At 37.4% G+C, this 17,119-nt stretch overlaps 1 protein-coding gene across 1 annotated transcript; it reads right to left on the reverse strand.

Moving 5' to 3' along the window:
- Window positions 1–1,759: 1,759 nt before the first annotated feature.
- LOC136766646 (DNA damage-inducible transcript 4-like protein) lies at window positions 1,760–5,271 on the reverse strand. Its single transcript, XM_066720258.1, has 3 exons — window positions 5,145–5,271; window positions 4,801–4,931; window positions 1,760–3,788 (listed from the first exon to the last, which is right to left on the reverse strand). Exons 2-3 carry the CDS (start codon window positions 4,889–4,891, stop codon window positions 3,298–3,300), a joined length of 582 nt encoding a protein of 193 aa, XP_066576355.1. The 5' UTR covers window positions 4,892–4,931; window positions 5,145–5,271; the 3' UTR covers window positions 1,760–3,297.
- Between the last annotated feature and the right edge of the window lie 11,848 nt (window positions 5,272–17,119).

The following is a 17,119-nucleotide window of genomic DNA, read 5'->3' on the forward strand; positions in this document are numbered from 1 at the left end:
TGGTGACTGATTGATTTTAAAACCTAGCCACTGTCATTGTTGACCAGCTTAAAAGCAGAATATCCAGGGAAGTAGTGGAGGGTAAATTCAGTTATACAGCCCATACACACCTTATTTGAGTGCACATATAGTGTGTACTAACTTGATTTGCTAAGTGTGATAGCTGAACAATGCACTTTCATGACCAACAAAACAAGGGAATACCACGATAAAGGTAAGAAATGTATCATCCTACAACGAAAAAAATAAAACAAGAATGTAATGACATTGATATAAAAATACAATACTAATGACCATATCTGTCAAAATATAAGATTGATTCTGAAAACATTGTAATGGTTTGAAAGAAAAATGTCCATGTGTTACATTAGACACTGCTAACAGCAAATTCTATATTTTACAGTTCCTATTAGGAAAGAAATACCAGCTGTATCGAGCTTAACTTAATTTGTTTTTTCATCCCATGCATTAGTTAGCGATATGCAGCACAATGCAGTTATTTTTACCCATACAGAAAGAAGCACAGCAAGAAAAATAGCCTTGCCTAAATAGCACTGAGCCCACTCTCCCTGTTTACATTTTCAACACAATTCCACTTGTCGTGCTGTTTCTGTATTAATGGAGCACTTGTGTTGTTTTTCTGCACTTGTTTGTTAGTTGCCTGAAAGGTTGCATTGTGCTCCTGCAGTAAAATTCTCAGCACCATCTCAGCATGTATTAAGACTGAAGTCAATTTCAGCATCTGCTCCACGGCATGAATTATTAATGCCCAAAGCAGCCTGCATAAAAACAAGGCAGGTGAAGAATGGATTTTCCAGTATCCTACGGCCAGAATGTGTTGCTTCTTTGTGTTAATATTGATTGTTGTAGGAGGGACATGAAATTTACTTTCTTAGGTGTGAAGGCATGTTCTCAGCACACAAAGAAATTGAGCCAAACTGTGATTTAACCCTGCAGTGTACAGTCAGCCAAGACGTTTTGTTTTTGTTCTGAACACTCTGAAGAATAGAAAGACCTACAATGCACGGTGCCCTGTAAGAAAAACACCAAGTGCCAAAAATACTGTATGTCCCAATTTCTATTCTGTAATGGAGTTTTATATAAATATAGGAGGATAAACACATTTGCTTAACATCTATTGACCACTCACCAGATTAGAAACAAACACACTGTGGACTACAATTATATTGAAAGCATAATGGTGGTAGCTTCACTTTTTTATAGAAAAGCAGTACGAATCAGCTGCATAGCATAAATATGGACTATTTTAGGTCAAACAGTAATTACCACAGCCTGGAATACTTCATATCATATAATGGATAAAAAATAGGTTTGAACTATTGTGACAACTCTTACTGACTGAAGTTACTACAGTTAACTGATTGAGGTACACTAGGATATAAGGATAGACAATGATAGCATTTTAAACTGCGTTTCATAATGTTCATCTCACACTACACAAAAGCAGTCACCATCATCACCAAGACACTTTAAGGATTGTGTAGGCATTCAACCAAGATTCGAGTCCCTATAGGCAAGGATGATTAATACCTCCCACCCGCTCATCTGATGTCATCCAAACCCCTCATAACCATGACAACTCCAGGTAGGCATTTTTGGAACATGTCTGTTCTCAGGTTTTAGATCACATCTAAAGTAGTTTTGTTAAACCCCCTTATGCCAATACTGTCTTAAGAGCTTTTTAGGTTTTATTTTAAAATACTGTATTAAGTGATGCAAAATGTAATCTGGCTATTACTTCAGTTAAGTAGCTTTTTAATATGCATTTTTGGTTAACATTTGCATCAGGATTTAATGGAGATCGTACATGGTTATTTTACAAGTGCAATAACTTCAGATACAGAACAGAGAAACAGGACAGCTTTTAAAGTGAAGGCTTTGGGAATTAATGGGATCAATACAATTAAATGGAATGCAAAGTTTTAACAAACTAAGAATTTTAAGTCAAACTACAAATCGGAAAGCATCCTTATCTTTACTCATCTACAATAAGCAACAATGTGGAGAGATGCAGATCAAATACAGAGACTAAAATGAAAAATATTTAAAAAATAATTTTTTATTGTCAAAAAGACAAGTATTTCCACTTCCTATAACAGGAATTGACTTAAAAAATAGTCTCCAGTTGCCGATTAACAGCACTGCAGTAATCAACACCTTTTGAAAGGTATTACAATGACAGAACAAGTAAAAATGAATTGTACAGATGACCACGCACAAGCACTTCAATAGAACAAAGCCAAAATGTACAAAAACGCCCACAGTGCAATGATGTATAAAATAAAATTTAAAAGTGCAAACACTGAACATTTAATAAACCACATTCCAAATTAAATGTTTTATGGATGTGGAGTGTAAAAGGCACTATTTGAGAAACTGTGGGGTGGGGGAAAGAGAAGAAAGGGGAGAAAAAAAAAAAAAAAGTGGTAGTGTATACATTATATGGACTCAACAATAAGTGGTTTAAAGATAAAATGGCAATGTTTGTTCTCCAAGGCCCACATTACAACACCATAGAACAATCACTTGGTAACAAGCAAGTAACAAGTTTGTAACCAAATACATTTAAAACTATTGATGGGCAAGTACTGGCAGTATGCTACATTAATTTTACGGTGTCAAAACCGAAGAGCCTGACCTCATCTCTTTTTGATATGCAGTTCCCAAGTCGTCAAACCCCAAAATAATTAGTGTTGCAATTTGAACAGAACAAAAGTGAATCTAAACAAGGGAGAGGAGGGAGGGAAAAAAAAAAAAAATCAGAAGTTTAAGATCTGAGAGTGGTATAAAAAGAGGCCACAAACTTGAGCATGAGGAGCTATTGAAAAATAAGTATGTACCAAATAAAGTACCTTTAAAGAATTATAGTATCATTTGATGGGGGAGGGGGGGAAAAGTGGCTGAAGAATTAAGTTTCATGGGGTGGGGGTTGTATTTAGAATCAGGTTAATCAACCTGTCCAAGGGCTGGTTACAACTGAAAATGCATACAAGCACGACACTTAATACAAGTGCCTGAATTGAATAAGTGATGCTTTTGGCAATTTCACCAGGGTCATGGATTATTGTAGATCAAGCTGCCATGTCATTATATACATCTATGCTCTGCTAATTTTGCAGCTTCTACCCTTGGTATCCCAATCATAAAGCAAACTGGGGGATAAAGGAAATTAGGAAAGAAAAGCAGTGGTGGGGAAGAAAAACTGGGGGTGCTGCAAGTAACTCCTGTCAAAGATCTTTACATTCAGTTTCTGTAGTGTTAAAGTGCATTGTAGTCTTAGTATTCCTCTACAACGGTACCAGCCGACGAGGAGTACAGTTTCTTTTTGATTAGTCTGAAGCCAGGGCTGAGCTTCAGTGCATGCCGGAAGCCTGGTGTGAAGCACGCCCCGATGAGGAAGAAGTCTCTGAGGCTGGGCCAGGCACTGCCATCCTGTTTGAAGACTAGGGTCAACTCAAAGGTTGGCACCACACTGGCATCATAGATTATGCGGTCCAGCTTCTTGCACATGTTCTCCACCTCCAGGTGGATGTAGAGGATGCAGCCTCGGAGGCCACAGGGCTCACCAGATGACAGGCGTAGCACATCCCGTGCTATCCTCCTAGTCAGCTTCTCTGGCACCAGCACCTCTGAACAGTGCAGCTTGGTCTTTTTGGCTCGTGACAGGCAGCTCTCAAACATTTTGGCCAGATGCTGGCAGGTCCGGTCTTCATAAACCTCCCCATTGAGATTAGGCTCCACCAGACAGTGATCCCAATAGTCCAGCTCTGTAAGGGAAGAGCAGGAGCAGAGTTAGGAGTAAACATAGCAGGGGGTCCCAAACGGCCTCAATTCAGCAGGTTATACAGTGCTTTAAATCCATGGGACCTGGGAAGTGTTTTTAGATTGACCAATTAACTAATTAATAGAACCAAACACTCTCAAAGAGAAACAGAAACCTGAAGACATTCTAGACAAGGACTATATACCATTGCTTTAAAGGAAAGCAGTGATTCATTGAAGGGATTTTCCAACACAAAAACTAGTTATTAGGTACATTATATATATAAAAATAAAAAATCTTAAATTCATAACCGATTATATAGAATATGTAAAAAGCCTAAAACATGCCTTGGTATGCATGACATTACCCAATACTTTAGCGATTAACTAACGAGTCATTACAAATCCATTATAAAGGCGGAAAAGCTTTTAGGTTTTGCAGTTAAAGGTGTGCAAAGTTACTGGAGCAACTGGGATCCGGTATTCTTTTACAAGATCTGCATGCATCCATTTCTCCCTTTCTTCAGCACCCAGCTGTCATGTTTCCATCTCAACTAAACAAGCCTGTCAGCAGATCCGAGACAGCTGATGCCTTTGTTTAGAAGCAGCAGTGTAAGGGGGAAGGACTAGCTCGTTTCGCATGCAAGTGCCATTTAAGACTTCCAGCTAAAAAGAGCCCCCAAAAACCATAGATTCAGTAGAGAGGGTGACAGTGCACACCGATTGTGGTATGCAGCTACAGCTAGGTCCTACACCTGTGGATAGATGTACCCAAACCCACAGGAAGTGCAGAGCAAACTGCAATAGATTAGTTGCAATCACGTTGTCAACGCATCCAAATAAAAGTTAAAGGATGACTTCATTCATGTTGACTTGACTGCCGCCCCCTGAATGACTGCGTTAGACCTGCTCTGCACCAAGATGGTTAAGCGAGCTATAGCTACAGTACAGGTTTACAGTGGCTTGAAAGCTAAAGACGTTTTACGCATCGCTTGCATATATTTTCCAGATACTCACCTTCATCTATGTGCGCCTGGTCGAACCTGCGATCGATCAGCTCCGAAATACATTCTGCGTTCTTGTTCTTCAGTGTACTGGTGGCGACCATGGTTCAAATGCTTGTCCAAGTTTGCAATTCACTTTAAGTGCTATTAAAAGCAAAACACAAGCAATCGTTAACAGCCGATTCAACAATACAGTCGTACAATGTAACGTGCAGAGTTTAAATAAGAAAGACTTGGCACTGAAAAATAAATACATAAAAGACCCGTTACTTTGGCTCGGCAAACTCAGCAGTTCAGCTAAAAAAAAAAAAAAAAAGGCAACAACAAAACGGTGCAACAAGGTAACACCTCGCTTACCTTTTCGAATACAGTAAAATATTACAAAAATAAAAAGGATGTTGGATAATCTTTTTAAATATATCCCCCCCACGCACACACAGACACACACATCCAGCTGTATCCCAGAGACCCCCTCACACACCCCTCATTGTCTCACAATAGAGAACAACAAGCGGCGCTCAGAAACTTATAGCCTCCCCCGCACAGCTGACTGCGGCGCCTCGGCCAATCAGCGCCGGCCCTGCTCCTGGAATGACGACATTGTTCTCCGCTCTCCGCCACGCAGCAGAGATTCTGCTGACAGTCTACAGGAAGGGCCACGATTGGCTGCAACCCCGACACAGATAGCCAATCAGAGCGGCCAGGTACTTTGTTGCTACCTGTTTTTAATCCTTTTCTGAGGCTTGCTGGTGTTGCGTTCGCCGTTTCTTTGTGGCGTAGCCCGAGGAAAAGTGTCTCAGGTGGCCTATTGAATTAACTTGACATATAAGGTGTCAAATGCACCATAATTCATAAATGTAGGTCGTGCTGTGCATGGTCTTTATATTCTGCAATGGTTTTGTGAGCAAATCTGAGTTTGCAATGAATGTTATGCACTGATTTTCAGATGCATAAGCGTATCTAAATGTGCCACCATATTCCCATGAATAATGGTCTGTTTTGTGTTGGGCAGATATATGATCTGCAAGACCAATCAAATAAATAATTTAAAAAATAGATTAATTGAAACCATATTATCTTATACTGGAGTCGTTTCACTGTTTATGTTGAGCACTTCAATAAGAGTACTTATTGCATTTTAATATATGAATGAATAGCATTGTTTTTTAGCTGGGTATTTGTACAGGTCCTGCAAAGTATTGAAAACTTTCACAAAATATTGTTGACGTAGCAGAGATATGCTAATTCGTGTCACATGTCCTCAGTACAGTCTGATAATTAAGTGTATCAATAGTAATTGCTTTTTTGTTGATTTTTTTTTTTTAAAGGTTACTTTTAAGGATTTTAATTCTCAAACGAAAGTATCCCAGTTATAGAGCAGCAAGGGGGTTGCGTGAAGTAATGTAGTAAAATGTGAATGCGAATATAACTTGTAAGTTACTCAATAAGTAATTACAGGGAAGTTTATTTGCAATCTGTTTTGAAAGTAAATTATGTAGTACTGAAACCTTCAATCATTTACACTTTAGATCTGTCTAGCAACTTTGTGATTTTGAAGTACTATTGAATTGATTATTACCTTCATCGCTAGGGATGGAAGAATGATTACAATTACTGAACATAAAGTAACAAAGATGAACATTTTCATTTGTACAAACTGTTACAATGTCCTCGAACAAATAAAGAGCAAAACAAAAAAAGCCAAATGTTTGTGATTAAGAACAGACTGCAGATCTTGAAACAGTTCAAACTGTCTGAATGGTGCCCAGCAATCCTGTAGTTCTGTGTTTATTGTGCTTAAGTCAATATGAACATTTGAATTATACTTTAATTACATTTAATTACATTTAATTACATTTTTAACAGTTTGTAGTGAATCCTGGTTCATCTGAACAAAGGCCACCTCTGTTAAACATTATAGAGTGCTTTGTTCACCACTTGACTTTAATATATACAGTGAGGGAAAAAAGTATTTGATCCCCTGCTGATTTTGTACGTTTGTCCACTGACAAAGAAATGATCAGTCTATAATTTTAATGGTAGGTGTATTTTAACAGTGAGAGACAGAATAACAACAAAAAAATACAGAAAAATGCATTTAAAAAAAGTTATACATTGATTTGCATGTTAATGAGGCAAATAAGTATTTGATCCCCTATCAATCAGCAAGATTTCTGGCTCCCAGGTGTCTTTTATACAGGTAACGAGCTGAGATTAGGAGCACTCTCTTAAAGGGAGTGCTCCTAATCTCAGCTTGTTACCTGTATAAAAGACACCTGTCCACAGAAGCAATAAATCAATCAGAGTCCAAACTCTCCACCATGGCCAAGACCAAAGAGCTGTCCAAGGATGTCAGGGACAAGATTGTAGACCTACACAAGGCTGGAATGGGCTACAAGACCATCGCCAAGCAGCTTGGTGAGAAGGTGACAACAGTTGGTGCGATTATTTGCAAATGGAAGAAACACAAAATAACTGTCAGTCTCCCTCGGTCTGGGGCTCCTTGCAAGATCTCACCTCGTGGAGTTTCAATGATCATGAGAACGGTGAGGAATCAGCCCAGAACTACACGGGAGGATCTTGTTAATGACACATGGAGGTGGAAACATTATGCTTTGGGGGTGTTTTTCTGCTAAGGGGACAGGACAACTGCACCGCATCAAAGGGACGATGGACGGGGCCATGTACCGTCAAATCTTGGGTGAGAACCTCCTTCCCTCAGCCAGGGCATTGGAAATGGGTCGTGGATGGGTATTCCAGCATGACAATGACCCAAAACACACAGCCAAGGCAACAAAGGAGTGGCTCAAGAAGAAGCACATTAAGGTCCTGGAGTGGCCTAGCCAGTCTCCAGACCTTAATCCCATAGAAAATCTGTGGAGGGAGCTGAAGGTTCGAGTTGCCAAACGTCAGCCTCGAAACCTTAATGACTTGGAGAGGATCTGCAAAGAGGAGTGGGACAAAATCCCTCCTGAGATGTGTGCAAACCTGGTGGCCAACTACAAGAAACGTCTGACCTCTGTGATTGCCAACAAAGGTTTTGCCACCAAGTACTAAGTCGAAGGGGTCAAATACTTATTTCCCTCATTAACATGCAAATCAATTTATAACTTTTTTGAAATGCATTTTTCTGGATTTTTTTGTTGTTATTCTGTCTCTCACTGTAAAATACACCTACCATTAAAATTATAGACTGATCATTTCTTTGTCAGTGGGCAAACTTACAAAATCAGCAGGGGATCAAATACTTTTTTCCTTCACTGTACATTAGCAAAATAAAATATGTTTTTATCCGTTTTGGAATTTGCAGTGATCCATGTCAAGTCTCCTAGCTGCGCACTCTTAACATCAATTTATTGTGACAGGTCTTCAATCGTGCTTGATTATTTAGGTAAATTGACAGTTTAGCAAGTGGTGTTAGCAAGACCCATGGTCAGTAGAGGCGGCTTTGGTGTGACAGACTGAAAATACTGTAGATGCATTTCACTTTCAAGACATCAATATTACAAAAGGCTGATCAACTTTATAATAGTCATATGCAGAAGAGAAATTCTGTTGTGGTGGTGTCAAAATGGGCAGGAAAATAGATATTACACCCTCAGTTTTCTTCAGGCCAGGCAAACCACTGTCACAATTGTTCTCCAGACTCCAAAACCTCCAACACCTTTGTAAGGCTAAAACATTCTCATTTGCCTTCTGTATAAATAGATGTGCAACAGTTGTTGCTTTTTAAAAAATGTGGCATGCAATATTTTTCTCAGATGATTTTCTTGCCTCATGAGATTTATTTAAAATGTATGCATATTGTTAAACCAGACAGGTAGCCTATGTATCAGCTGTGCATACTGAGTTTTGTATCAACATTGGGGCCATACAACAATATAAATTGGAATAAAAAATATGATGTGCCAACTATTATGCATTTTTTCTAAGAAGAAAAACTGAGTTGTTATAATTTTCTTCAAAACACATTATGAAAGTTAAAACAAGAAAGCTTTGGTGTACAACATACTGTTCCTTGCATATTTATACATGAAATCTTGAAACACAGCACCGACTAGTCACAAATATCAAATGCCAAATCTGGTAGCTTGACATTGATGCTCGGTCTGACACAGGTAGTCTTGCAGGAGGCTGCTGTTTATTACATTTACATGTAAGTACAATTTGAAAATTGTCTCTGTACTAAATGCTGTACCGCATACCCCCCTACAACCCAAGATACCAAACTTCCAGACCATGTTGACTTTGTCTGTGGGCCACCTTGGGGCTTTGAATGGCAAGCCATGGCGGTACAATACATGTTGGTGATTGTTTACACAGCTCTGTTGCTTTGTTATGGCTTCAAGCAGCAGGCATGCTATTGTCTGCACACAGTGGTGGTGGATTGGGTTGGGCAGCTGTTAGTTGAAGCTACTTATTTCAAGCCCCAAGCAAAGTCAAGATCACTTTCTTGTTTCTTTAACTTAATCTGGTCAATGTGTCCGTGGTTAATACTGGTAACAACTAATTCTCCAACTATTCTCCTTTGTAAATGCCCAATCTGGACCGCACTTCCTGCTTTAACACACAAGCCTGAGGGAATATAGCAATACTGCCCATCGCTTAGATTTTCAGGGGGTATTTGATATAGAACTATGCAAATGGTCATTTACTCTCTTGTAAGATAGCACTCATACAACGCTTTGGCATACTACTTGCCTTGCTTTACTAGTAGTTGTATTGTTTATTTTCATTTTACTATGCTCCCTTTCCCTTGGCCCTTGACTGTGACCTAATATCATGTCTGCAATTATCAGCTTTTACAATCTAGGATGTAAGACCTCATATATTGTTTACTGTATATCTCATATACACTAGTGTAAATTGGAATTCGTAAAATGTATTATGCCTTGAATTGCACTGTATTGTTGCACTTTGTATTGCTCTTATATTTTGTAAGTTGCCCTGGACAAGGGCATCTGCTAAGAAATGAATAATAATAATAAAATAATAATAATATAACAGTAACTGAGAAGAATAGTTTATGACAGTTTCATGGACTCTCCATTTACCTTTTTTGTTTTGTTTTAGAACAAAACAATTGCTTTAACTAAAATTTAAAGAAACAATGGGTATAAATCAAGGATAGATCCCATGTATTCCATGAGATTATGATTGGTCACACCGTGGCAGAATGGTATCCTGCAACTGCGAATGTGAAGGTACTGCTATTAATAGTGAGAGATAGTCACAGCTGTCTTCAGTATCAACCTTTTAGAGTAGTGAGTGTAAACAAAGTAATAGATATTCTGTTGACCTGAATGGTTAGAATTAAGTTGCCATTTAATTGGCTGTTCCTTGAAATGTTAAAAGATACTTAAATTCACAAGTACACATATGATATGTTGACCTGAAAATAGACAAAGGGATTATATTTAAGTTGCTGTTGGTATCTGTTCATTGGCCTTTGTATTTCATAATAATATGGTTTATCACAATTTTATTCCAATTACTCTAGAATACATCTAAAATATGGAGTTAAGACATTCACTCTTCGTAAGGAGAAAACAATTGTTGTTTCTAATTAGTAAATATAAACAATCTTTTGAACATTAATTAATAAAAGCAACAACTTAAAAGTACAATTTATTAGATGTCGTCTTTCTATTTATAGTATTTGAGTGAGAACACAATATATAATAAAAACAAGAATACTTTGTAGATTGTGCTTGAGTGTATTATTCAAGAATGTAGTATTATATTATATTATATTATATTATAGTATTATTATATATACCAATGGTCTGTATAAATACTAAATCAAAGAATCCTAAAAATATATGGTGAGTTTCTGACCCTATTGTAACACAGGTCTGGTATGAAAACATCTTGGGATTATGGTTGAGTATTCGTTTTGTAAATAATCACTCAGGGCTCATTTATAATCTTACAATCCAGTTTAAGAAGAAGGGGAAAGGTTAACATCAGTTCTACTTCCCTTTTCACTCAGAAACAAAGTACCAAGCGATGTGTATCATGAACACATTTTACAACTTTAAGAATTCAACAGAAATGTTTGTTAAAAAATAATAGTAACAAATTAATAATCACCAGAGTACTGCTTGCCCTATGCCCTTTCAATTGAAAACAAATTACATTACTCTGAGAATCAATTTTTTACATTTTAAATGATCATTTTCCAACATTGGCCCATCTTCAATAGACAATATTATGTCTCATTCCCAGCAACCAGGAAACGTTTGGACTTCAAAATCCCCAGTGTAAATCCCCTGTGATTTGTGACAATGTGTGTATTTGTAAATATACTGAACTTTGTAAAATATGTTACAGCTGCTGACTGGTGGGCTTTTATCTGTAAGTGCAGCATAATATTATTTGTGTGTTGCAGCCTGGGGGAATGGTTATTAAAGCAGGGTGGGAATGCTGTAAAGATAACTTTATCCAGACATAGTACAAAGTGCAGGTGTGAGAAACGTGTGAAAGAAGTATCTGAAGGGCAACATTTTAATAGCTGTTTTCTTCACATCTTAATGGCTTTTTTTATCAGCTCCTGACACAACAGACAAAGTATATGTTGCTCCATTCAGGCTGGGTCATAAACAAGCTATTTTGAAATTGACAAGATGAAAAATGGTGAATAATTACTCTAATGTGTATTTAGGGTCCTTGTAGGTGACTGCCTGAATAAGACTGCCAAGAAAAGCAATAGCCTATTGTGCACCTGAAGAATCAAAGAAGCACAGCAGGAGGACATCCACCATCTCTTAAAAAAAGCAAACATTTTTAGTATATATTTCAAACATTTGAACTAATATTACATTCACTACTTTAAAGGTGTTACTGTAAGCACTCCAAATTTGATCCTGAGCATCTTGTCATCTGAATGATAAATCTTAATTCCAGCCAGCTATTCACACAAAGCACAATATTACTATCATACTCTGGTTTCAGCCAGCAACTGAACACAACTGACACAGAGGGATAACTGCCTCAAATGAGATACAGAGATGCTTATCAGTGTTTAGAATAGAGTGCAGTTTTGTGTCGAATGATATACACCAGAGTGCAATGTACAATAAAAAAAAAAATTCTGTTGAATGTACTTTTGGATTGACAATGCGCTCCCCCCACTACCATATTTCAGCTAATTGGCCACATATGTTTTTGTTTTTCTTGATTTTTCTTTCCTCCATATTTCACAGCAATAAATAAAAAATAAATACAATCAGAGTGATAAAATGTATTGAATTCTAAACTCAATATTTTAACCTTGAGTACACAGGATGGATTAATCTTGTTCAGGAGCAAATCGGTAGGAATGTCATCATACACATTTTATTTTGGAGGACTATAAAACGTTTTTAAAGTCTTTCCGCTGTATGACAGTTGCTTTTTATTAAAAAAAGTTACTTGTGTAAGAGAGAGATTATTTTCACCAAAGCCTTTGAATTAAAGCTTCTGGATTGCTAGGTGCAGACAGGAATATATTGCTTGAATAAAATATATAATCTATTATGCAGTAGGAGCAGTTGACTTTATACATACTGCATCACCAACTTGAATGTGTGCATATTGATGGTTTCTTTGGAATTTAATGGCACCAAATTCTTCCCCACAAGTAAAAAAAAAAAATGCTGGCATGTTAAATCTAAAGTCTTAATGACTATATAATGTGGCTTCCACGTTACTACTAGAAGCTCTGTTTCTTTTTTTCCATGATCACATGGGTAAATAGGATACTCCCTGATAGCCTCTCCATTTGCACAAGACGCTCCTAAGAAAACACTATCACGTGTGTATCCTGCTACAGAGAGGTACTGTGTTTATTTGTAGAGTTGCCTGGTGCAGAACTGCTGACACCAGAATCCTCGGCTGTAATGAGATTCATATGAACTCCAACATTGCTGGAGTAACATGATAAGAAAGCTAAAACTGCTGCAGGTGATTTCTGAGATGCATGGGTCATGCAAAGTATAAAAATGTAATACATTTAAATGAGTTTTATGCCATTTTAAAAACCTACAACCAAATATATTACCACCACCATTGCCATAAATATTAAAAGTAGTGCAATAAAATACACCACTGCATTTGCAAGACATTCATCTTCCAAAACCCTTTTTAAGTTTTCTGCACACAAATATGTATTTTGATTCATACATTATGCTAAATGAATGATAAGTTTAGCAATATGAAATAAAAAAAAATGCTTAGAACAAGGCTTCTTTGTTAATCATGCCAGTATAATTGCTAGTAGCTAATTAGTACAAGACTCTCATCCAGCTGTTTCTTGAAACATCCAAGGGAGCTGGCCCTAAACTGATCAGTTTGACCCACATACCTATGACTCTCCACAGTTGCCTTTTCTTTTATGTCCTGAAAGTGTTATTTATTTATATGCCTTGAATAAATGCATATCTTCGAATAATTATGTGTGCAAAACAATCATTTTTATATACAGATTATTTTTCTAAATCTGTAAATTCACCCAATCCCCTTCAAACCACTCTTTTGTCCCCATGTTACAGTATTTTTTCTTTCTTTCCCATAAGAAGTCAGGAGCTGGTCTCCAGGCAGTTACTCTACACAGTTGCCTAGGTAACAGTTAAGTCCAAAATGGAGGCAGGAGCCAATTTATCAGTTTCTAGTGTCTGTTGGCAATGGGTTTGGGGGCTAATGGCTTAAATATGCAGGTGCACTTTTAACCTGCTGCCAATGGGTGGAATACTAATTTGTTTACCTTGTCCTTATCACGCCTCTCTCGGCCTCAATATAGCAATCACTGTTTTAACAAGGGCTCAAGTACATTTACATGATATGAGATGAAAAGGTCAATTGATCTGTCTTTTCTCCTTTTTCATGCTTCATTTCATGGAGCTCTCACAGTTCTCAATTTGTTTTGTAGTTGTTCATAGTTAAGGATTGTTACCTATCTTCACCATGTTCTGCCTCTGGAAGCCTCGTGGTAACAAAACTGTGACACTGCGGACTATAGGATTTGAAATGATCTGTGTTTCTTGCTTGAAAATCATTATTTTGTTTCCTGTTCCTGTTTCTCTCCTGTCATTTTCTTTTTACATTAGATCTTTATTTTTAAACTTTGCACTGATTTGATGAAAGGGTTGAATTTAAATTTAAATTTAAATTTTACTGATGAGAACTTGTGCACCATTAAACACACACACACACACACACACACACACACACACACTCACATACTTACTTTTTTATTTTCTTTGATTTAACAAAGTTGTAAAACATGGCTTTCACTTTACTCGGGTTCATTTTATCATTTTAAGTTTTTGTCCTTGTATCTGAGAGTTCTTGAAATTGAAGCTGCAGGTCTTCAGGTGTTTTGCAAATTTGACGATGTCATCAGCAAGTTGTAAGTTGTTCAAATAAGGGCTGTTTAACTTGATTCCCTTTTCTTCCCAGTCCAAAGTCTTGAACACTTCTTCGAGGGTTGCTGTGAAGAGTTTTGGAGATATTGTGTTTCCTTGATGTACTCCTTTGCAGTGTCTCCTGTTTTCTGTCTTGAATGCCTTGAAACCCAATTTCCATTTGTGTCCCCAGGTGCGTGTGTCCCTGCTGATCTGGAAAAGCTCCTCTGGTTTGAGGTGGTCAACACCTTTCATGATTTGGAAGACTTGAATCAAGTCCCCACGTAGTCTCCTCTGTTCCAGGGTGAAAAGGTTCAGTTCCTCAGTCTCTCAGTAGGACATTCCCTTCAGACCTGGAATAAGTCTGGTTGCTCTCCTCTGAACTGCCTCTAGAGCAGCTTCAGGTCTTCTTTGTCTCCTTTCTTGTGTAGGAGAACGACAGTTGCGTTTTTCCACCAATCTGATATTTGTTTAGTTTTGAGACATTTTGTAAAAAGTTTTGCAAGCATTTTCATAGATAATATTAATTTGATTTTATGAGATTTAAATGTACACTTTGATATTGAAATGCAATGGTTGGCCTACGCTAAAAGCCTTACTTTTTCAGACTAGATACTTAGCCAACAGAGGTATGTTTTAAAATACTTGTAAAGGTTACTCTGCAATTAAACCCAGCTAAGAACAAGGAAGGCAAATGAAAGGTGTAATCAACTGGTAAGAATATTTCAAGTTCCAGATATACTATATTTAATCAATACATTGAAAACAAGCAACCTTCTATGTCTGCAGACATTTTCTTTAAAAATTACAGCAGCAATGCAAGACTTTTATTTTACTGAGTGATGTATGAATTCACCTCTACTTCAATTCCATCAATCCATTATCAAAACTGCTTATCCTTGCAAGGGTCGCGGGGAAGCTGGACTCGATCCCAGCAAGCATAGGGCACAAGGAATACACCAAGGATGGGACGCCAGTCCATTGCTGGGCAACACACACAGGGCAATTTAGAGAGAACAATCAACCTAACCTGCATGTCTTTGGACGGTGGGAGGAAACCAGATAGCCCAGAGAAAACCCACAAGGACACGGGGAGAACATGCCAACTCCACACAGACAGTTCCCCCGAGCCGTTACATGAATCCAGGACCTTGGAGCTGTGAAGCAGCAGCGCTAACCACTGTGCCACTGTGCCACCCTGCTTCAGTTCCAGCTACAACAATTTCATTCTTAAGTCTTATGTCGATCAGCTGGTTTTCTTGATGGCTCTGTCATTTTGCAGCAGTCAGAATTCAAAACAGGGAGGTAGCCATGCAAGTTGCCAACTCCTCCCAATAAAAATTTCCATTTGGCTGCTCAGTTTCTTCGAGGGAAGCAGAAATAACATAGAATCAGGTTCATGTTACTAATCCATAAAGCTGGGGACTGCCCAGGCCAGAGGCAGGAGAAGCATCTGAATGGCTTTTTGTTACATGTGATTTCTATATTTATCTTCACTGTGGCTTGAACTGAGCTGGATTGTTACTCACTGTTAGATTTTTAAAATTACTTTTTTATGTTTTTACCTTATACCATAATCCAGCACAGGCATCCGTCCAGTTTTATTAAAGGTAAGGAACAACAATAAAATAGGCAGACCTTCTCAAAATTACAATGTTGACATCTCAAATGTGTGGTTATTACTGGATATTTTAGCCTAGTTTTAAGTTTGTGCTCTAATTTCTCTGTTCCTTTGGCCAGGTTCTAGTTTAACATTAAAAATACCAGTCAAGTGAGTCTTTGTAAATTGACCAAATAACATACAGTATATATATATATATATATATATATATATATATATATATATATATATATATATATATATATATATATATGAGATTAAAAAGAACTACAAGAAGACCATATAAGAGATGGGAAATAAAATGCAAAGATTTGCTGGTGTGACAACAATTAAATCAGCTGGCCCACAATATATTTTATTTATTTTATTTATTCCAGAAATGGAAATGTGCTCAAAGTATAAAAAATACCCCATCTCGCATTTCAAATGATTCAGAGAAAAACTTGGTGCCCTTGAATTGAATGGAATTGAATCGAGTGCCAAAATAGCAATGCATAAGCCTCCTTCACACAGAAAGAGAGAGAGAGAGAGATAAATAGAGCTTTAAGCCTACATGGAATTAGTCATTAATGTTTCATTACAGGACGCACTTGAATAAATTTATAGACAAGCTATTCATACCAAAATGCCACTCCACAGAGAGTTGTATAATATAAGAGAGGAAACTTATTAATTTATTTTTACTATTCTATTATATTAGGCCTCTGACCAACGGGTTACAGTACATAACTAATAAATATACCTTAAAGTTTTAATTTTAATGTTATTTACAACATTTATTTGTAACTTGATTTTAATGATTCAAATTATTATCTATTTATTTAACCCACACCCCCATTTCACTACTTATTTTCTATTTTGTTATGGACACAAGCCATAGAACATAGAGACCTTGAAAACAAAATAATATAGATATTTTTCAGGAAGCGATCATATTACTCATACCACTGATTTCCCTATAACATGTTTCTGGACTGTATGGAAACAGGAGTGGCCAGAGGCCTTTTTAGATACTTGGCTTGGGGACTTTTGGGGACTCAAAGCTGTGATGTGTGTTTCCATCCCTCTGTGTGTACCTTTGTCTGTCCACCCTGGCTGTGTCAGTGATTGCCTGTCACAGCCTCTCTCCCTTTCCCCGTCTGTCTTTGGCCGCACAGCCTATGCTCCTTTGAAGGGTAATGTAATCACTTGTCACTGAATAAAGAGTAGATCCTGCTGCAAAATAGCAAAATTGTGTTTTCCTTGCTTCCGAAAACCCTAATATAGTCTACTACTGCTACAATAATAATAAAAGAGAAGTGTTGTCATTTACAGACTATTAAAACTCT

This window comes from Amia ocellicauda, chromosome 13, assembly GCF_036373705.1.
Source record: "Amia ocellicauda isolate fAmiCal2 chromosome 13, fAmiCal2.hap1, whole genome shotgun sequence".
Taxonomy (NCBI): Eukaryota; Metazoa; Chordata; class Actinopteri; order Amiiformes; family Amiidae; genus Amia; species Amia ocellicauda.